The sequence below is a fragment of the Callithrix jacchus genome, chromosome 19 (assembly GCF_049354715.1).
Source record: "Callithrix jacchus isolate 240 chromosome 19, calJac240_pri, whole genome shotgun sequence".
NCBI lineage: Eukaryota > Metazoa > Chordata > Mammalia > Primates > Cebidae > Callithrix > Callithrix jacchus.
In genome coordinates, this window is record NC_133520.1 from 38,020,801 (window position 1) to 38,043,650 (window position 22,850).

Here is a 22,850-nt window from a genome sequence, read left to right on the forward strand (position 1 = left end):
TTGGTGAAGCAAATTGTAACTTCAGTTTTTTCCAATAAAAATGGATATTTGTTTCATGTGTCTGTAGTGAAAAGATTATGTCACAAAAGTGAATTCAATCCGTCACTAGAGTACAGGTGTAGAAAACTGTTTAAGATGACAAATTTTGGTATAGGACATTGCTAGGGTTTGGAGACCATCCATGTTAGGCTTTCAAATATCCCACAGGTCAGTCCCAGATTGGGCAGCCCTACTACCCATGATATGAAATATTATATTAACAATGGTAATTTCATCTGGTAAGGATAATATTATCCACTTCATTCTTACCATCTTTCCTGTCTTACCTGAGTTAGTCTACTTCTCTACATTAATTTGCATTTTCTTTTATCAGTTTTAAACCCTTAAAGCTGCATTACAGAATCATAGTAAAGCCCGAATCGCGTCGTAACTTTCAAGAATGAAAACAGTGATACAAGCCTAATTGTTTGACTCCTTTCTTCTCTAAATAGCCAGATTAGCACAATTATGTAACAGGGGAAATACTATATCCTCCTCTCAATAATATTTTCTAAAATTTCACCTGCTTGGTCATGATAAACATGAGCAAAAACATGGAACAATGGAAGACCATAGGATCTCAGATTCCACTGTTCGCTTAACAGCAAAGTAGAGGATGCTGCTCCTAAATGTCCTGCTTCTGGCTTAAATGTTTTATTTTTAAATTTAAGTTTAGAAGAGAAAGGAAGAGAAGAAATGAAAGGAGACATGTGTGGGCAATAAGGAAGGAAGAAGTATACTGAGTGCCGGCAGTCCCCAGCATACTGTTTTCCATAAAGGCTATACTCATCTACATTCCCACCAGTAGCGAACATTCCTTTTTCTCTATATCCTCATCACATTTTTTTATCTTTTGACTTTTTATAGTAGCCATTCAGACAGTATGAGGTGATTCTCACTGTGGTTTTCATAGGCATTTCCCTGATGATTAATGATTTTGAGCATTTTTTTCATACATCTGTTGGCAATTTGGATGTCTTCTTGTTAGAAATGTCTATTCAAGTGCCTTGCTCATTTTAAAAATCAAGTTATTTGGCAATTTTTTGCTGCTGCGTTATTGAAATTTCTTATATACTTTGAATATTAACTTCTTGTCAGATGAATGGTTTTCATTCATTTCCTCCCATTTTGTAGATAATCTCTTCATTCTTTTGGTTGCTACCTTGCTGTAAACAGATGTTTAGTTTAGTTTAGTTTAGTTTAGTAGCACTTGTTAATTTTAGCTTTTGTTAAATATGACTGTGTTGCGGGAGTCATATCTAAAGGATGATTGTGCAGACCAGTCATGGAGCTTTTCCTCTGCTTTCTTCTATTAGTTTTATAGTTTCTGGTCTTATGTTTATGTGTTTACTATATTTTGAGTTAATTTTTGTATATGGTGTGAGATAAGGGTACAATTCTATTCATCTTTTTGATTTTTGTATATGGTGTGAGATAAGGGTACAATTCTATTCATCTTCATGTGGATATCCAACACCATTTATTGAAGAGATGGTCCATTCCACATTGTGAGTCCTTGGCACTTTTGTCAAAGATCAGTTGACCATGAGTGTATCAGTTTACTTCTATGCGTCTACCTTTATGCCAGTACCATGCCATTTTTGATTACTGTATCTTTGTATTGCATTTAAAATTTTATTTTATTTTTAAAATTGATGTAAAATAACTGTACATATTTATGGAGTACACAGTGGTGTTCTGATATATGTAATATATAGGTATCAGATCATGATAATTGACATATCCATCATCTCAAACATTTATTACTTATTTTTGTTGAGAATATCATCCTTCCATCTATTTGAAACTACATATTATTAAATATAGATATTCAACAGTGCTATAGAACATTAGAACTTAGGGACTGGCACAGTGGCTCCAGCCTGTAATCCCAGCACTTTGGGAGGCTGAGGCAGATGGATCACCTGAGGTCAAAAGTTTGAGACCAGCCTGGCTGATATGGTGAAACCCTATCTCTACTAAGAATGAAAGAAAAAAAAAATTAGCCAGGCCTGGTGGCCCATGAGTGGTGGCACCCATCTATAATCCCAGGTACTCAGGAAGCTGATGGAAGAAGAATTGCTTGAACCCGGGAGGCAGGGTTGCAGTGAGCTGAGATTGTACCACTGTATTCCAGTTTGAGTGACTGAGACTCCGTTTCAAGAAAAAAACAAAACAAACACCCAACACTTATTCCTCCTGTCTAGCTGTAATTTTGTATTATCAAAACTCTTCTTGAGTTTTGCAATTGTTTATCAAAATCCTCTCCCTACCCTTCTCAGCCTCTATTATACTCGGTTCTACTTTTTTTATTTCTATGAAATTAACTTATTTTTAGCTTTCACATATGAGTAAGAACACACAGTGTTTATTTTTCTGTCCCTTGCTTATTTCACTTAACACAGTTTCCTCCAGTGCCATCCATGTTGCTATGAATAACAGGATTTCCTTCCTTTCTGATGGTTGATCAGTATTCCATTGTATAGATAGTCTACAGTTTCTTCATCCAGTCATCTGTTGTTGGGCACCTAGGTTGATTCCATAGTTTGGCTGCGTGAATAGGGCTGCAATAAACATGGGATTGCAGATGCCTCTTCAATGTATACTGATCATGGGATTGCAGATGCCTCTTCAGTGTATACTGATCATGGGATTGCAGGTGCCTCTTCAGTGTATACTGATCATGGGATTGCAGGTGCCTCTTCAGTGTATACTGATCACGGGACTGCAGGTGCCTCTTCAGTGTATACTGATCACGGGATTGCAGGTGCCTCTTCAGTGTATACTGATCACGGGACTGCAGGTGCCTCTTCAGTGTATACTGATCACGGGACTGCAGGTGCCTCTTCAGTGTATACTGATCACGGGACTGCAGGTGCCTCTTCAGTGTATACTGATCACGGGATTGCAGGTGCCTCTTCAGTGTATACTGATCACGGGATTGCAGGTGCCTCTTCACTGTATACTGATCACGGGATTGCAGGTGCCTCTTCACTGTTTACTGATCACGGGATTGCAGGTGCCTCTTCAGTGTATACTGATCACGGGATTGCAGGTGCCTCTTCACTGTTTACTGATCACGGGACTGCAGGTGCCTCTTCAGTGTATACTGATAACGGGACTGCAGGTGCCTCTTCAGTGTATACTGATCACGGGACTGCAGGTGCCTCTTCACTGTTTACTGATCACGGGACTGCAGGTGCCTCTTCACTGTATACTGATCACGGGACTGCAGGTGCCTCTTCAGTGTATACTGATCACGGGACTGCAGGTGCCTCTTCACTGTATACTGATCACGGGACTGCAGGTGCCTCTTCAGTGTATACTGATCACGGGACTGCAGGTGCCTCTTCAGTGTATACTGATCACGGGACTGCAGGTGCCTCTTCAGTGTATACTGATCACGGGACTGCAGGTGCCTCTTCAGTGTATACTGATCACGGGACTGCAGGTGCCTCTTCAGTGTATACTGATCACGGGACTGCAGGTGCCTCTTCACTGTATACTGATCACGGGACTGCAGGTGCCTCTTCACTGTATACTGATCACGGGACTGCAGGTGCCTCTTCACTGTATACTGATCACGGGACTGCAGGTGCCTCTTCACTGTATACTGATCACGGGATTGCAGGTGCCTCTTCAGTGTATACTGATCACGGGACTGCAGGTGCCTCTTCAGTGTATACTGATCACGGGACTGCAGGTGCCTCTTCAGTGTATACTGATCATGGGATTGCAGATGCCTCCTCAGTGTATACTGATCTATCCTTTCCTGTGGATATGCCCTGTAGTGGGATTGCTGGATCATATGGTAGCTCTATCTGTACTTTTTTGAAAAACTTTTGCTCTGTTTTCCTTACTGGCTGTACTAGTTTACATTGTCACCAACAGTGTATGAGAGTTCTCTTTTCTCTGCATCCTTATCAGCATATGTTATTTCTTGTCTTCTTGATAGTAGCCATCCTAACTAAAGTAAGATTATACCTCAATGTGTTTTTAACTTGCATTTCTCTGATGATCAGTAATGAACTTTTTCATATATTTGTTTGCCGTTTGTATGCCTTGTTTTGAAAAATGTCTGTTCTAGCCAGAGCAATGAGGAAAAAGAAAGAAATAAAGGGTATCCTAATTGTAAAACAGGAAGTCAAATTGACACGTTTACAGATAGTAGCAAGATCTTATGTAGAAAATCCTAAAGACTTTACCAAAAAACTCTTAGAATTGATAAACAAATTCAATAAAGCTGTAGGATACAAAACCAACATATGAAAACTGGTAATGTTTCTATACACAATGAACTATTGGAAAAAAATCAAGAAGGCCTTCCCATTTACAATAGCTACAAAAATAAAATAAAATACCTAGGAATAAATTTAACTGAGGAGGTGAAGGATCTCTACAAGAAACACTACAAAACACTGATAAAAGAAATTGAAGAGGATACAAACAACTGGAAAGATTATTTAAATTTATTTTATATTCATTTGTTAGGATTGCCACACTACCCAAAGTAACCTACATATTCAGTGCAGTCTCTAGCAAAATACCAATGACATTCTTCACAGAAATAGAAAAATCTTAAAATTTGTATAGAATCATGAAAGGCCCCAAGTCCAATGCAATCTTGGACAAAAATAACAAAGCTGGAGGCATCCCACTACCAAACTTCAAAATATAGAATAACAGATATCAAGGCCTACTTGAGGGGTGGGGGGAAGGAATGTGAGAATCAAAAAACTACCTATGGAGTATCATGCCTAGTACCTGAGTAGCAAAGTAATCTATACACCAAACCCCCATGACATACAATTTACCTATATAATAAACCTACACATGTACTCCTAAACCTAAAAGTTAAAAACAATATAAGTATAAAACTATTGTAACCAAAACAGCATAGTACTGGCATAAAAACAGAAAAAGACAAATGGAACAGAATACAAAAACCCGTAAATTAATTCATGTGTCTACAGTCAACTGGTTTTTGACAAAGGCACCAAGAGCACTTACTTCTCGTTCCCTGTCTTGTGGTGGAAATTCCACGTGATCGGTATGCTCAGCCCGTTTCTGCAGGATTCCACGGAAGCCATAGGCAGGCCTGCAACACAAGCCACCAGGGGCTCGGGCAAGGCTTCAGCAGGGTTTTGCAGGCCTCCTACAGAAGCCACTGCCATGGCACTTGTGCTTGCCTAGATCCTCGCCATGGAGGCAGCAGTACAAACTCGGACCTTTTCCTTATTGCCACGCTCTGCACCCTGTAGTTTGGTCACGAGGGCCACTTCCCCAGGGCCACTTCCACCACAGACCCGCGTGTTCCAGCCGCATGGCCTCGACACATGATGGGCGCCGGCTCAGGACCCACCCCAGGGGGTCTGGTGGCCTCTCCCCTTTCCCCTCCCCACCCCCGTGCCTCTCTCTTTTTCCCTCCCCTTTTCCATCCCTCCTGTACCTCCTCCACCTCCTGCTCCCCATCCTCCATAGCCATGGCTGCCACCTTGACATCTATGGCCACAAAGAGCGCCCTCCCTGGTCCACGTTCTCCCAGGCAGAACCTGGCAACAGCGCAGACGCTGTGCTGCCCCACGCATCACTCTAAGTCGGGATGGCCTTGAGCTCCCAGGGGTCATGGGGCTTCCAAGGTCAGTCAGCCACAGTGGCCTAAAACTTTGTAAGGATAGAGACAGTAACAAAGGTTTCTGGCAACAGAGAAAGATGTGGGTAGCTCCCAGGTGTTAACCGCTTGGTAAACATCCACTGTAGGCCACATATGAAGCCATATGCTAAAGACATTTCCTATGCTAGGAAATGTTAGTACATTTGGGAAAGAAAACAGGAAAAGAGATTGGTCCGGTTTTAGTTTTGTTTTGTCTTACTGGTCGTGAAATTCACATAACATAAAATCAGCCATTGTCGCTTGTACAATTCAGTTGCATTTAGCACATTCACAAGGTTGTGCTACTATTACCTCTACCTAGTCCCTTTAATTTGAGAATTAATTTTATGTGTCATCTCACATAACATTTCAGGTATTATCTTTGTTAAGAATGACCATACATTTGGTTTCCTGGGAGTGTCCAAGTTTATCTCCAATGTCCCAGCATCCTGTCCAGTCGTCAGAAAAAAGGAGTTCCCACCAGGGTGACACATACAAGGCAAACATCTTCCCAGTGTCTACAACTGGAACACTACTGGCCTCCCCACACACTCGATCTGGGTCTAAGGGCGCCTCTCAGTAGCACTCCAATGAGTGCCACCACATTTTTCATGAGAACTCTTATTCCAGGTGTCCAATATTATCGCTAGCTTATGTAACCATATGGTTCAGATGATTATGAAAAATTAATGCTATATTTGAGAATAACTCTTCTAACTTGAAAGATGCTATCTACTCATTTGCAGTTCTTGGAATGCCATCTTCATATCCTTATTTCTTAGGCTATAGATGAAGGGATTCATGGTAGGTGGCATCACAGTGTAGAATAATGGAACCAGCAAATCCAAGGGTGATGGAGATTTAGGCAGAGGGCGTAAATAGGCAAAAAACCCAGAGGAGAGAAATAAAGCCACAACAATGAGATGAGGCAGGCATGTGGAGAAAGCTTTGGACCTGCCTTCTTTGGAGGGCATCCTCAGCACCACGGAGAGTATGTGAACGTAGGAAATGTCAATAAACACAAAGCAGCCAAGGTCCAACACGAGGCTGAGCCCAGTGATTACTAATTCGCCAATGTTATCAGAACAGGAGAGGGAGAGGAGTTGTGGGACATCACAAAAGAACTGATGAATTTCAGGAGGCCGGCACATAGGTGCAGAGAAGGTACAAGCTGTGTGCAGGATTGCGTTGAGACCTCCACTGACCCATGAAGACACAGCCATCTGCACACAGGCATCGTGACTCATCATGGCCTCATATCTGAGTGGGTGGCAGATGGCAACATAGCGGTCATAGGACATCACCGTGAGAAGAGCTACTTCTGTAGTGGCTAAGAGAAAGAGGAAAAAAACCTGACCAACACATCCAAGGAATGAAATGGTGTTGCGATTCATCAGGGAGTTTGTGATGGACTTGGGAACAGTGATGGAAATGAGACACACATCCAGGAAAGATAAGTTCTTTAGGAAAAAGTACATGGGGGTGTGGAGCCGATGATCCTTGATGATGAGGGTGATGATGAGAAGATTCCCCAGCAGCGCTGTCAAGTAAATTAGCAAAAAGAGCACAGAATGTAGGATCTGGGTCTCCCGAGTATCAGAGAACCCCACAAGGAAGAATGTTCTCCCAAAGGTAAAGTTGTTCATTTCTTTGAACATTTTACCAGTTACTGTAAAATATAAAGTAAGCAGTTTTAGACTTGGACAAAAGAGTTTACTGTTTTATTTTCTTCACTTCTCTTTCTCCCACTCACATGTGCATCTGCCAGAAAATTCAAGATAACATCAGACAATACCAAAGAACAAGGAGGACTTTCACAAATAGCATTTTCTCTGCTTATCCAATCTTCATTCTTATGCTACAGTCAGGAAAAATTTTGAAACACTTTGAAATAAGAAAATTCCAGCACTTTGGGAGGCTGAGGTGGGCATCCTGATGAGGTCAAGAGATTGAGACCATCATGGCCAACATGGTAAAACCCCGTCTCTACTAAAAAAACACAAAAATTAGCTGGGCGTGGTGGCACACGTCTGTAGTCCCAGCTACTTGGGAGGCTGAGGCAGCAGAATTGCTTGAACCTGGGAGGCAAAGGTTGCAGTGAGCTGAGATTGTGCCACTGCACTCCAGCCTGGCATCTGGCAACAGAGAAAGACTCTATCTCAAAAGAAAAAAAAAGGAAATAAGGAAGGAAGGAAGGAAGGGAGGGAGGGAGGGAGAGAGGGAGGGAGGGAGGGAGGGAGGAAGGAAGGAAGGGGGGAAGAAAATAACAATACAAAATACTAACTGTCCTATCTAGTTGTGTTTTACTATCTTTGAGCTACTTTACAATTCTGGAAGTTGTAGGATGCAGTTAATATGCAAATTATTCTTGTTCACAAAAATATAAATTTGCTATATTCTGATGTAATAAATATAATTGATTGTTCTGTAGGAAGACCTATTTTACATCTATCTGTAAATTTATTTCAGCTTTCTTTATCTGCCCTTCTATGTGTGGCATTTTGATTTCTCTTCTGAACCAGTTGGAATATCTTGCAAATTCCCCCTACTAATTATTGAATTAAATAAAATCTTCGACCTGTGTTTGTTTTATATTCATATGAGACTCATGATTTTATTCTAAAAAATACCCTTTAGCATCTGCCATAGATAGTGATTGCTGATGTGGTCAAATTTTATGAAAAAACTTGTGACATCTTAGAAAAATAATTCTAATTTATAGGGATACACAGAAAAAATGTCAGACATTTTTCATTTCTGTTGTTGTATTACATTTTCTTCGATGGAAACTACTTGTCTTTCAGTAGAACTGAAATATCTGAATTGTGCAACGTAATATTCACATTCATTTCTTATATGTTAAAGTCTTTACCTTCTACCAGATTTCTCCACTAGTGCTGCCACCTCTCAGCAATGCTCCACGTGGTTTTAGTCAAGGCTCCTATTTAGTTAGCTGGGAAAACAAGCTCTCCTTTTGGTTCACAGCTTCCGGGCGGGTTTCCCTTTTCTTTTGTTGTTCTTCCTGCCCTGAGATTTCACCACTGTCCATATTCCTTCCACCCTCCGTGGGTTACCTCATCATCTGCATGGCTGAGAATCACAAATTAAACCTGTATTTCTCTGCCAAGGTGATTTCTTCTCATTTTGCCATTCCTTCTTCCTTGTCTCGGAGAAAAAATGATTTCCTCCTTTATAAGGTTGCAGTGTGATATCTAACATTGGGAACTCTCAGTGTCATTTAATAAGCCATGTTTAATGTACCTATTCATAAGCATTGTTGAGAGGAGGTAACCTCTGCAGGATCCCATTATGAGGCTACATTAAGTAGATTCAGTATTTTGGATTCCTAATCTAATAACCATTTGCTCAGTTTGTTTTTCCTGAACAGTGTTATTAATTTTTACAACTAAGTTTTTTGCCTAGATGTTGATAAAACTTCTGCATCTGAGAATTTGCTCCTTACTGGTTTCTCCTCTCTGACCTGCATTTGTAACTCCATTATTCAGGTAATCATGTAAGAGTCAAGAAAAGTGCTGGCGTTGGTTTTAAGCGTACACACTCAATGGGAAAAAAAACACTAGAGGCATGTATTCTACAAGTGATCATTAGATATAATTACGCAACAATGAAAATAGGGTAGAATTCACTGTTTGGCCTGAGCAAATTCACACTTTGGAAAATAAGTAAAAAATAGCTTTTCAAAGTCAGTTACAGGTGAGACAGTATGCAGCAGAGTTCTCTTATCTCAAAAAGTATTTTCTCATAATCTATTTATCTGGGTCTCATTGTAATTTCTGCCACTTTAAACTTCATATTTTCTAAAAGGTTGCTTTGTGCAGGCTGCCTGTTCACGGTGGGAGAAATCAGAAATTACAGACCTAAACCCATCTGATATGCCCTATAGTGAAACCAGCTAAGCAATCAATCAGACAACAAACAAACACAAAATAAAATATTTTGTTACCCATGATCAACTGAGTCAATTCTTCTTTTTTTTTCTCTCTATTCTCTTATTGGAATTTACAACAAACATCTGTTGATATTTATTACAATCTTCTTCACAGGCCTGACTGGTTCTCAAGGTGTAGTCCTTGGCTCAGCTATGTCAGTGTCACTGAGGAACTTGCTAGAAAGACAGTCTCGAGTCCCTACCTCAAATCTACTGAATCAGAAACTATGGGAGTAGGGCTCAGTGAGAGGTGTTCTAACCATCCCTTTAAATATTCAGTATACATGCTAGAGCTTGAGAACCACTGCATTAGAGTGTCCTGATTCATAAAATTTCTTTCTGGAAGACTTTTGCATTCTTTTTTTCTCTCAGAAGTGGTTGTCCCTACCCACAAATAGCCTTTGCTTTTCTTCTTTTCTATTTGCTAAGCGTACTTTGGGGAGTCCAGCAATCAAAATTAATTTAACATCAATCTCAAATTTTCTCTGGTGATCCAGTTACTTATGATTATTTGCTACTCTGATTATACATTTTAGTTTCTCAACAATTGGTATTTTCCTTCCTTACAACTGTAATAAGCATGTACGATGATGTCTGTTGGACCAGATAAGAGAAGGCACTAAGTACTTCAGAAGTTCAAGAAAATCAAGGTAGATTTGATGTAGAAATGTTGAAAATTAAATAACTAACTTTTGGAAAGTGATACTATTTAGGAAAAGAAAAGGGAACAGAGGGGTTTTCTTAAGCCACTGTTCCTTTACAGGAACAGTGTGAACATAGCAGGACCTCACATCCTGAGCGATGTGTAGGCAGAATGCTTTGCAGCAAAGCTTTGTGCATGGTGTGGGCTAGGAGGGCGAGGGATTTGGAGAGGATGAGCGATGGGCTGAGAGGTTTAGCTTCTACCTGCTGACAGCAAAGGGGACTTCAGTGGTTAAGCGGGAGGTGGCATAGTGAAAGTGGCATTTTCTGTAACTTAATTTTCTTTATGTATGGTCGCTTTTGCAAGGAAGATATTTTTGAGGCAGAGAAACAAGTGAGGATATTACTTAATAGTAAACCAATGAGTTATTAAAAGGTTTGAAATAAGCGGTCATCATAGGAAAGGGAAAGAAAAAACACAAACTGACTTGAGAAAGAAGATGCATGGGAGGTTTGAATGTTTTCTTGAATAAAGTAAAGTGAAATCAAGGTAAGAGCAAAATACTAGATACAGAGAAGTGAATATAAATTTTTCCACCTTTGCTTTGAAACTAGGAAGGCGGTAGAAGTGGTCGCTCCCAGAAAGTCTCCTGTCTCTGTCTGCTTCCCCCTGTGGCTCTTCTTATTCATATCTCCTTGTGCCCGAGACCCCAGTGCTATAGAAAGCTCTTCCATTAATTAAAAGCTTGAGAGAGGGCCTGCAAGAGTGTGTTCTTACCTCAGTGAGGACGATCACCACAATTTATGTCTTGACATAAACTTTTTATAGATATCTTTATTAATTATGAAATACAAATAAAAAACTTGTCACTAGTGTTTAAAAAGTCATTGCATTAGCAATGCATGGTTAGAAGTGTTTATATGGGGGAAAGGATGCCCTTGCCCCTTAAAATACTAGCAGACTTCCCATAGGCTGATTCACCTTGGCTTTGATGGCGAGGCTCAGCAGGGAAGCAGCGTTTGTCTCTCTTCCCTTCCTTGGGGCTGCTATAGGAAGGAATATCCCAACTGCATATGTCAAAACAGTGGTAACCTCTTAAGCATCGTAGACCAAGGCAACCTATTAGAAAAGGTTTGTAAAAGTATATTGATTCAGATAAACAAATGAACTCAAGCCTCAGTTGAAATCAAATTAAAGCTTATATTTTGGTAAGCCTCTGAAAATATTTCTAGGCTTGCAAATAAATTTGATGCAAACTGTCCATATTTTTTGGTTTAAGTATCTAAGAGATCAGATCCATGGATTATGTGTAGGAGGATATACCAAGTTTATACAGATCATCCTCCCACACTCTAATCCTTCAGTAACCACGAGTTGTTTTATTTTCTTCAGAATAAGGGGACTTGAGAAGGCGTGCATTTTGCCAGGATGGTCAGAGGCAGGAATGATTCATGGTCTGAGAAATGTGCTCTTGGGAATGTGAGCTCTAGAGCACTTACCTGCACCAGTCATATTCTAAGATGCTTCCAAATATTACTGAATATAACTTACATCAATGCTCAAAACAAACCTTTATATGCCTATTATATGGAGAAACTGGACCTGCAGGGAGCTTAAGCAATTAGTCTCTGGTCACACAAGAGTGGGTGCTGGATTTGAACACAGGTGGCTTCATCCCATAGGCCTCTGTGCTAGAATGTCCTGTACAAGGTTAAGAATGCAGGCTTACTCAGCTGTATCCCAGGATGGCATCGTACAAGGCTTCTGAAGAGGTGATAACCCTCCTCCTTAGCATGGTGCTCTTTATGAAAACCAATTTCACATCTCCATTTTTCTGTATTCCCCTACTGGATACCATCCATCAAAGTCCAGTGGATTCCAGGAAGATGGTATTGGGAGGTCTCCCACTTTCTATGGCTCTTGTGGGCTTCCAGCTAATGTCACTAACGGCTAGTGCCCTAACTCTCTTACTCTGTCCATGGTACTCATGTTGCCTCTGCTGAGCTTCAAAGTACACCAATTATTCACAATCTAAAGACAAAAAAATGAATACTTACAGAGGTTAAGACATCCAACTAAGTTGCAAAGAAAAGTAAAGGTTCAAAAAAGATAATGACACAAGTTTCATTGGATTCTTTTAGCTGCAGAGTTGATCATGTAAACAATCTCACCCAGACAGGACAAGAACGATGAACTGCTGTGCCCATGGTTTTTCCCTGTTTTAAGGTGATTCTCTTGATGGGTTAATAATTATCCTGGGAGTAGAACGAAATTAACCAGCATCCTGCCCTTGAAAAGAACAAGACTTTATAGGAGCTGCCTCATTTTACTCCCAGAGATGCAAGGAAGTCTCAAAAGACAGATTATTTCAACTTTTCAATCCAGGTCCATCCTTCCTTAAAATGAGAGGAGAAATAAATGCCTTCTTGTTCTGATGTGCATATATTTGTCAGGCAGTCTGTACAAATTTTACAAAGTAATGAGCCATTTGTTTTAATTTTGTATCTGGTGTCTTTTTATAACTTTTCCCTATGTTATTAATTTTTATTGCTTTGCTTAAGTTTTCTATATTAGAAAATTTAGGTCCTGTAGGTCTAATGCTTCTTAAATACAAAAAAAAAATTAGAACTGCTTTCTAAAACTCTTTGTGATTACATTTTGCCCATGTGATTTTATTCAATCAGTTAAATCTACTGATCTTTTCCTTTAAGGCTTCTGGTTTTGGGGTTTTGCTTAGGTAAGATTTTTTTCCCTCCTTTAGTATACATCAGTTTATACTATTACAGAAATAGCCAAAAGACATCTTTCTATTTTTTTTCCAAACTACCATCCCTTTTTTTTTAACCCTTCACTCAGCAGGAGCATTTTATTTTATTTTATTTTATTTTATTTTATTTAGTTATTTTTTTACTTTGACTTCCAGGAATGTTTAGTCCTCTCTCTCTCTCTCTCTCTCTGTGTGTGTGTGTGTGTGTGTGTGTGTGTGCGCGCGTGTGCGTGTGTGTTTGTGTGTGTGTGTAACTGCATTTTGGGTTCTGGGGTACATGTAAAGAACATGCAGGATTGTTGCATAGGTACATACATGGCAATGCGGTTTGCTGCCTCCATCCCTATCACCTATATCTGGCATTTCTCCCCAGGCTATCCCTCCCCAAATCCCTACCCCCCACTGTCCCTCCCCTGGTCACCACCCACAGACCTCAGGGTGTGATGTTCCGCTCCCTGTGTCCATGTGTTCTCATTGTTCAACACCTGCCTATGAGTGAGAACATGCAGTGCTTGATTCTCTGTTTCTGTGTCAGTTTGCTGAGAGTGATGGTTTTCAGGTTCATTCATGTCCCTACAAAGGACACAAACTCATCATTTTTTATGACTTCATAGTATTCCATGGTGTATATGTGCCACATTTTCCCTGTCCAGTCTATCATCAGTGGGCATTTGGGTTGGTTCCAAGTCTTTGCTATTGTAAACAGTGCTGCAATGAACATACGTGTGTATGTGTCCTTATAATACAATGATTTATAATCCTTTGGATATATACCCAGTAATGGGATTGCTGGGTCAAATGGATTTCTATTTCTAGGTCCTTGAGGAATCACCACACTGTCTTCCACAATGGTTGAACTAATTTACACTCTCACCAGCAATGTAAAAGTGTCCCTATTCCTCCACATTTTCTCCAGCATCTGTTGTCTCCAAATTTTTTTTTTTTTTTTTTTGAGACGGAGTTTCGCTCTTGTGACCCAGGCTGGAGTGCAATGGCACAATGTCGGCTCACCACAATCTCCGCCTCCTGGGTTCAGGCAATTCTCCTGCCTCAGCCTCCCGAGTAGCTGGGATTACAGGCACGCGCCACCATGCCCAGCTAATTTTTTGTATCTTTAGTAGAGACGGGGTCTCACCATGTTGACCAGGATGGTCTCGATCTCTTGACCTCATGATCCACCCACCTCGGCCTCCCAAAGTGCTGGGATTACAGGCATGAGCCACTGCACCCTATGCAACAAAATCCCCCTCCAGATTTTGTTGCATAGGTTAGAATGCTTGCCATTCTAACTGGAGTGAGATGATATCTCAATGTAGTTTTGATTTGCATTTCTCTAATGACCAGTGATGATGAGCATTTTTTTATATGTTTATTGGCCTCATATATGTCTTCTTTTGAAGAGTGTCTGTTCATATCCTTTGCCCACTTTTGAATGGGTTTGTTTGTTTTTTTTCTTGTAAATCTGTTTTAGTCCTTTTTAGATTTTGGATATAAGTCCTTTGTCAGATGGGTAGACTGCAAAAATTTTTTCCCATTTTGTTGGTTGCCAGTTCACTCTAATGACTGTTTCTTTTGCTGTGCAGAAGCTGTGGAGTTTAATTAAATCCCATTTGTCTATTTTGGCTTTTGTTGCCAATGCTTTTGGTGTTTTAGTCATGAAGTCCTTGCCTATGCCTATGTCCTGAATGGTTTTGCCTAGGTTTTCTTCTAGGGTTTTTATGGTGTTAAGTCTTATGTTTAATACTTTAATCCATCTGGAGTTAATTTTAGTGTAAGGTGTCAGGAAGGGGTCCAGTTTCTGCTTTCTGCACATGGCCAGCCAGTTTTTCCAACACCATTTATTAAACATGAATCCTTTCCCATTGCTTGTTTTTGTCAGTTTTGTCAAAGATCAGATGGTTGTAGATGCATGGCATTGCCTCTGTGGCCTCTGTTCTGTTCTATTGGCCTATATCTCTGTTTTGATACCAGTACCATGCTGTTTTGATTACTGTAGAATTGTAGAATAGTTTGAAGTCAGGTAGCGTGACGCCTCCTGCTGTGTTCTTTTTGCTTAAGATCGTCTTGGCTGTGCAGGCTTTCTTTTGGTTCCATATGAAGTTTAAGGTAGTTTTTTCTAGTTCTGTGAAGAGGATCATAGGTAGCTTGATAGGGATAGCATTGAATCTGTAAATTGCATTGGGCAGTATGGCCATTTTCATATTGATTCTTCCTAACCATGAGCATGGAACATTTCTCCATCTGTTTGTGTCCTCTCTTATTTCATTGAGCAGTGGTTTGTAGTTCTCCTTGAAGAGGTCCATTACATCCTTTGTTAGTTATATTCCTAGGTATTTTATTGTCTTTGTAGCAATTGTAAATGGCAGTTCATTCTTGATTTGGCTCTGTTTAAGTCTGTTATTGGTGTATAGGAATGCTTGTGATTTTTGCACATTGATTTTTGTATCCTGAGACTTTGCTGAAGTTGTTTATCAGTTTCAGGAGATTTTGGGATGAGACAATGGGGTCTTCTAGATATACAATCATGTCATCTGCAAATAGAGACAATTTGACTTCCTCCTTTCCTATTTGAATACCCTTTATTTCTTTTTCTTGCCTGACTGCTGTGGCTAGGACCTCCAATACTATACAGAATAGGAGTGGTGAGAGAGGGCATCCTTGTCTAGTGCCAGATATCAAAGGGAATGCTTCCAGTTTTTGTCCATTCAGTATGATATTGGCTATGGTTCTGTCGTAAATAGCTTTTATTATTTTGAGATACATTCCATCAATACCTAGTTTATTGAGAAATTTTAGCATAAAGTCCTGTTGAATTTTGTCAAAGGCCTTCTCTGCATCAATTGAGATAATCATGTGGTTTTTGCCTTTGGTTCTGTTTATGTGGTAAATTAGGTTTATAGACTTGTGGATGTTGAACCAGCCTTGCATCCCTGGGATGAAGCCTACTTGATCATGGTGGATAAGCTTTTTGATGTGCTGTTGCAATCGGTTTGCCAGTATGTAATTGAAGATTTTTGCATCTATGTTCATCATGGATATTGGCCTGAAGTTTTCTTTTCTTGTTGAGTCACTGCTGGGTTTTGGTATCAGGATGATGTTGGTCTCATAAAAAGATTTGGAGAGGAGTCCCTCTTTTTGGATTGTTTGAAATAATTTCAGGAGTGGTACCAGCTCCTCTTTGCATGTCTGGTAGAATTCGACTGTGAACCCATCTGGACCTGGGCTTTTTTTGATTGGTAAGCTATTAATTGCTTCCTCAATGTCAGCCCTTGTTATTGGTCTATTCAGGGTTTCAACTTCTTCCTGGTTTAGGCTTGGGAGGGTGTAAGTGTCCAGGAATTTATCCATTTCTTCCAGGTTTACTGGTTTATGTGCATAGAGCTGTTTGTAGTAATCTCTGATGGTGGTTTGTATTTCTGTGAAATCTATGGTGATATCCCCTTTATCATTTTTTATTGCATCTATTTGATTATTCTTTTATTTTTTTATTAATCCGGCTAGTGGTCTGTCTATTTTGTTGATCTTTTCAAAAAACCAGCTCCTGGATTTATTGATTTTTTGAAGGGTTTTTTGTGTCTCTGTCTCCTTCAGTTCTGCTCTGATCTTAGTTATTTCTTGTCTTCTGCTAGCTTTTGAGTTTTCTAATCTTGCTCCTCTAGCTCTTTCAATTTTGACAATAGGGTGTCTATTTTAGATCTTTCCTCACTTCTCATGTGGGCATTTATTGCTACATATTTTCCTCTAGAGACTGCTTTAAATGTGTCCCAGAGATTCTGGTATATTGTGTCTTCATTCTCGTTGCTTTCAAAAAACATCTTTATTTCTGCCTTCATTTTATTGTGTATCCAGTCAATATTCAAGAGCCAGTTGTTCAGTTTCCATGAAGTTGTGCAGTTCTGAGTTAATTTCTGAATTCTGAGTTCTAATTTGATTGCACTGTGGTTTGAGAGAATGTTATGATTTCTGTTCTTTTGCATTTGCTGAGGATTGATTTACCTCCAATTATGTGGTCAATTTTAGAGTAGGTGTGATGTGCTGAGAAGAATGTATATTCTATGGATTTCAGGTGGAAAGTTCTGTAAATGTCTATTAGGTTTGCTTGGTCCAGGTCTGAGTTCCAGTCCTGGATATCCTCTTTAATTTCCCGTCTCATTAATCTGTCTAATATTGACAGTATGGTGTTAAAGTCTCCCATTATTATTGTGTGGGAGTCCAGGTCTCTTTGCAGGTCATTAAGAACTTGCTTTATGTATTCTGTGTGCTCCTGTGTTGGGCACATACATATTTAGGATCATTAGCTCTTCTTGTTGCATTGATCCTTTTACCATTATGTAATGCCCTTCTTTCTCTCTTTGGATCTTTGTTGCTTTAAAATCTATTTTATCAGAGACTAGGATATCAACTCTTGCTTTTTTTTGCTCTCCATTTTTTTTGGTTCCATCCCTTTATTTTGAGCCTATGTGTATCCTTTCATTTGAGATAGGCTTCCTGGATACAGCACACTGATGCATTTTGACTGTTTCTCCAATTTGCCAGTCTGTGTCTTTTGAATGGAGCATTTAGCCTGTTTACATTTAAAGTTAATATGGTTATGTGTGAATTTGATCCTTCCATTTTAATGCTATGTGGTTGTTTTGCCCATTAGTTGATGCAGTTTCTTCATTGTGTCTTTGCTCTTTACCATTTGGTACATTTTTGGAGTGGCTGGTACTAGTTGTTCCTTTCTATGTTTAGTGCTTTTTTCAGGAGTTCTTGTAAAGCAAGCCTGGTGGTGATAAAATCTCTGAGCAATTGCTTGTTCATAAAGGATTTTATTTCTCCTTCACTTATGAAGCTTAGTTTGGCTTGATATGAAATTCTAGGTTGAAAGTTCTTGTCTTTAAGGATGTTGTATATTGGCCCCCACTCCCTTCTAGCTTGCAGGGTTTCTGCTGACAGATACACTGTGCGTCTGATGGGCTTCCCTTTGTGGGTAACCCGACCTTTCTCTCTTGCTGCCCCTAGCATTTTCTCCTTCATTTCAACCCTGGTGAATCTGATGATTATGTGCCTTGGGGGTTGCTCTTCTTGAGGAATATCTTTGTGGTGTTTGCTGTATTTCCTGGACTTGAATGCTGGACTGCCTTGCTAGGTTGGGGAAGTTCACCTTGGTAATACCCTGAAGAGTGTTTTCCAGCTTAGATTCATTCTCTCCATCATGTTCAGGTACACCTATCAAACATAGATTAGGTCTTTTCACATAATCCCATATTTCTTGGAGGCTTTGTTCATTTCTTTTTACTCTTTTATCTCTAATCTTGCCTTCTCATTTTATTTCATTGAGTTGATCCTCAGTTTCTAATATCCTTTCTTCTGCTTGGTCGATTTGGCTGTTGCAACTTGTGTATGCTTCGCGAAGTTCTCATGTTGTGTTTTTCAGCTCCATCAATTCACTTATATTCCTCTCTAAATTTTTTTATTCTCATTAGCATTTCATCAAATCTTTTTTCAAGGTTCTTAGTTTCTTTGCATTGGGTTAGAACATGTTCTTTTAGCTCACAGAAGTTTCTTATTACCCACCTTCTGAAGCCTGATTCTGTCAATTCGTCACGCTCATTCTCCATCCAGCCTTGTTCCCTTGCTGGTGAGGAGTTGTGATCCCTTGTAGGAGGAGAGGTGTTCTGCTTTTGGGTGTTTTCATCCTTTTTGAGCTGGTTTCTTCCCATCTTTATGGATTTATCTGCCTGTCGTCCTTGTAGTTGTTGACTTTCAGACTGGGTCTCTGAGTAAATGTCCTGTTTGTTGATGATGAAGTTATTTCTTTCTGTTTCTTAGTTTTCCTTCTAACAGTCAGGCCCCTTTGCTGTAGGACTGCTGAGGTCCACTCCAGGCCCTGCTTGCCTGGGGATCACCTGCAATGGCTGAAGAACAATAAGGGTTGCTTCCAGTTTCTTCTTCTGCTACCTTTTCCCAGAAGGATACATGCCAGATGTCAGTCTGAGCTCTCCTTTATGAGATGACTCCTATATGGACATTGGGGGGTCAGGGAGCTGCTTGAGGAGACAGTCTGTCCTTTATAGGAGCTCAATTGCTGAGCTGTGAGCTCCGATGTTCATTCAGAGCTGCTGGGCAAGTATGTTTAAGTCTGCTGCAGCAGAACTCATAAACCCCCCTTTTTTTCCCCAGGTGCTCTGTCCCTGGGAGTTAGCGCTTTATTTGTGAGTTTCTGTTGTGCTGCTGCCTTTTTTCAGGGCTGCCCTGCCCAGCGAGGAGGCAGCCTAGTCACTGTCTGCGTGCAGAGGCTTTGCAGAGCTGCTGTGGGCTCCACCCAGCTGCCATGTGAACTTCCCTGCAGTCCTGTTTATATGGGTATAGTTAGAACTGCCTCAGCTATGGCGGCCCACCTCTATAATGGCAGACTCTCTCTGTAATGGCAGGCTGCCTCAGCACTAGCAGGCTGGCTTAGCAATGGCAAACTACCTCTGTAGTGGTGGACTGCCTCAGTAATGGCAGACACCCCTCCCCACAGAGCTGGACCATCCTGGGTTCAGCTGTGCTTGCTGTGAAACTCTCAATCCAGAGCATTTCTGATTGCTGTTTTTTTGTGGACATGGGACCAGCTGAGCCTGATCACCTGGAACCCTGCTTCAGAGCCCCCCTCTTTTTTTTAAGTTGAATGGTTGACTCTCTCTCCCAGGTGTTCCAGTTGCCTGTTAAAAAGGCGCTGGGATCTGTGTGATTTCCCATGCAGTGACCAACTGTGCTGGCTGAAACAGCCACACTGAGATTCGTGGTGCTTTTTTGCCTAGGAATCTCCTGGCCTGGCTCCCTGCTTCAGTCCCCTTTTCTTATCAGTTGAATGAGCTCTCCCAGGAGCTCCAATCACCAGCTAAAAAGGCACCTGGATCCATGTATTTTGTACAGAGAACCACTGTGCCAGGGTGCTGGCCAAAACAGGCATGCCAGCCAAAATAGGCGCACCAGCCAAAACAGCCACGCTGGCGACCCATGGGGCTCCTCCACCTGGGAATCTCCTGGTCTGTGTGCAATAAAAATACGTCTGAAAATGCAGCATCCACTCACCCTCCGTGCTTTTGCTGTGAGCTGCAATCCTGAGCTGCTCCTAATCAGCCATCTTGGATCCATCCTATTTTCAAGTTGTTCATTTTTTAAATCTCTACCATCTAGTTTGATGTCTGATATATGAGAAACATTTTTCAATTTTTTCAATAAAGAATAAATAAACTCTACATCAGTAACTAATAATCAGACTTATTAGTTATTCAATAAAGAACAAATAAATAACTCTACATCAAGTTATTCAATAAAGAATAAATAACTACATCAGTAACTAATGATGTAGTTATTTATTCAACAACTAAATATTGAATAATTTTTATTTAGTTATTGATATAACAAATCAATAATATTGATTAATAATCAAGGGAAATATTGTGAACACCAAAAGAAGATATTGGATAGTTTTATGAAGTAAATTATGGACAACTTATCATGATCAAGAAATATTATTCAGTTAGGATAGGAAAGCCATTTTATCATGGTGCCCTGTCAAAATTCCTTTATAAACAAATCAGCCACCCTTATAATGACGTAGCTTTAGTACACATTCAAAGAACATAAGATTTTCCTAAATAATTTATTTTTATTTCTACACTAAATAAGAGGTTCGTTATGTTAGAATTGCAGGATCTCATGATAATACAAACATTAAACAACAAATCCTTGTTTATTTTCCCTTGCTTACTTTCATTAGAATAGAGAAAGTTATTTACCTATGTTAGATTATTTAATATATTTGTGTGACTTTATGTTTGTACTATCACATGAGCATTGACATTTTGCACATGTATAGAATATTATGAATACTAACAATATCTAAAGACATCAGCCTTTGGACTGCTTTTCTGAAAGCATAGAATTTATCATGAAGCATGGCATAATAATAATTTGATGCAAATTCCCAGTGGGTTGGAAAAATTTCTGTGTTTAGTCAAGTTATATCTGTCTTGTAACAAATTAAAGTTAAGACTATAGAATTAGGTAAAACTCTTATAAAGTTTAATTCACTTTACACATTACTCATGAAGTTTATCTTGAAAAAATGAACAACAAAGTTTTAAGTAAATGCAGAGCCACTTTAGGTAGGTACATGACTCCTGTCCACTAAATATTTTTGTATATCAATATGACTATTACTACTAGACTGCATAAATTAATTTTTTTCTCTTTCTTTTTTCTTTTTCTTTTTTTTTTTTTTTGCGTATTTCCTCACCTTGACAGGCATTAAAGAGAATCTAGTATGGCCAATGTCACCTTGGTGACAGGATTTCTTCTTATGGGGTTTCTAATGTCCAGAAGATGCAGATTTTATATGGTGTGCTCTGCGTCCTGATTTACCTGGCAGCCTTCATGAGTAACCTTCTCGTCATTACTGTCATTACCCTAGATGTAAAGCTCCAAACACTCATGTACTTCTTCCTGAAGAACTTATCCTTTTTGGATATCTTTCTGTTGTCTGTTCCAATTCCAAAATTCATTGTCAACAACCTGACCCACAACAATTCCATTTCCATTCTAGGATGTGCCTTCCAGCTACTTTTAATGACTTCCTTCTGAGCAAGTGAGATATTTGTCCTCATTGCCATGTCTTATGACCACTACGTAGCCATCTGCTGTCCCTTGCACTACGAGGTAATCATGAATAGTGATGTCTGTGCGTTAATGGCAAGTGTTTCCTGGGCCATTGGAGGGCTCTTTGGTGCTTTGTACACAGCTGGCACATTTTCCATGCCTTTCTGTGGCTCCAGTGTGATCCTATAGTTTTTCTGTGATGTTCCTTCATTACTTAGGATTTCCTGCTCTGAAGCACTCATGGTAATGTATCCAGGTATTGGAGTTGGTACATATTTAAGCATTTCTTGTTTCATCTGTATTGTGATCTCTTACATTTCTATCTTCTCCACCGTGCTGAAGATTCCTACCACTAAAGGTCAGTCAAAAGCTTTTTCCACATGCCTTCCCCATCTCATTATTTTCACAGCTTTTATCATAACTGCGTTTTTTGTTTATTTGAAGCCACCCTCAAATACACCATCTGTTACTGACAGGCTGCTTTCTGTGATCTATACTGTGATATCTCCAGTATTTAACCCTGTAATCTACAACCTGCGGAACAAAGACATGAAACATGCTCTAATAAGGTTGTTGCAAAAAATATATAGTCAGGAAGCTTACTTCATTTAACACTTTCAAGTTCTGTCAATGAGACAGTGCCTTACAGATTACAAGAAACTTTCCTTATTTTTAACTTGGGAAAGACCAGAGAAAAGAAAGCAACATACTCACATTTTTTTTCCCTGAAGAAAAACTCAAGAGCCTAACTATTTCTAAGGTCAGTTAATTGTATTATATCAGAATAACACATAATGTTATAATAATTATTTGGTGTTCTTTTGCGACAAAGCACTTCTGCCTTTGTATTATACCTTTCTGAAAGATTCGGTTCTGTTTAACATGATGCTTTCATCTTTGGTCTCTTAATAACCCATTTTTCTTTATTTTATTTACTAAGAACCAATAAAAAATGCTGAGGTGATTCAATGAGTACAGTATAATGCATTTGCACTACCCAGATAAAATTCGCACATGACTTTTTTGAGAATTTAGCTGGTGCTGAGCAAGAACAATAGTAGGCAAAAATAACACAGTACGCTAAGGCCATTTTAGAGGTGTTCCCATACCTGTAAACAGTCCTCAGGACACCTAAAGCAGAAGTAAAAGGACATGTTTGAGCCAAGCT

General features: G+C 39.7%; 2 protein-coding genes across 2 annotated transcripts; one reads left to right on the forward strand and one right to left on the reverse strand.

Annotated features, from left to right (window-relative positions):
• Nucleotides 1-5,503: 5,503 nt before the first annotated feature.
• LOC100412688 (olfactory receptor 14A16) lies at nucleotides 5,504-7,862 on the reverse strand. Its single transcript, XM_002760776.6, has one exon. The coding sequence runs from the start codon at nucleotides 7,348-7,350 to the stop codon at nucleotides 6,421-6,423; it is 930 nt and encodes a 309-aa protein (XP_002760822.1). The 5' UTR covers nucleotides 7,351-7,862; the 3' UTR covers nucleotides 5,504-6,420.
• A 13,488-nt stretch (nucleotides 7,863-21,350) lies between these two features.
• Nucleotides 21,351-22,294, forward strand: OR14A2 (olfactory receptor family 14 subfamily A member 2). Its single transcript, XM_035281437.3, is given in 2 exon segments — nucleotides 21,351-21,393; nucleotides 21,396-22,294. Coding segments are annotated over 2 exon segments (942 nt in total).
• Nucleotides 22,295-22,850: the final 556 nt, after the last annotated feature.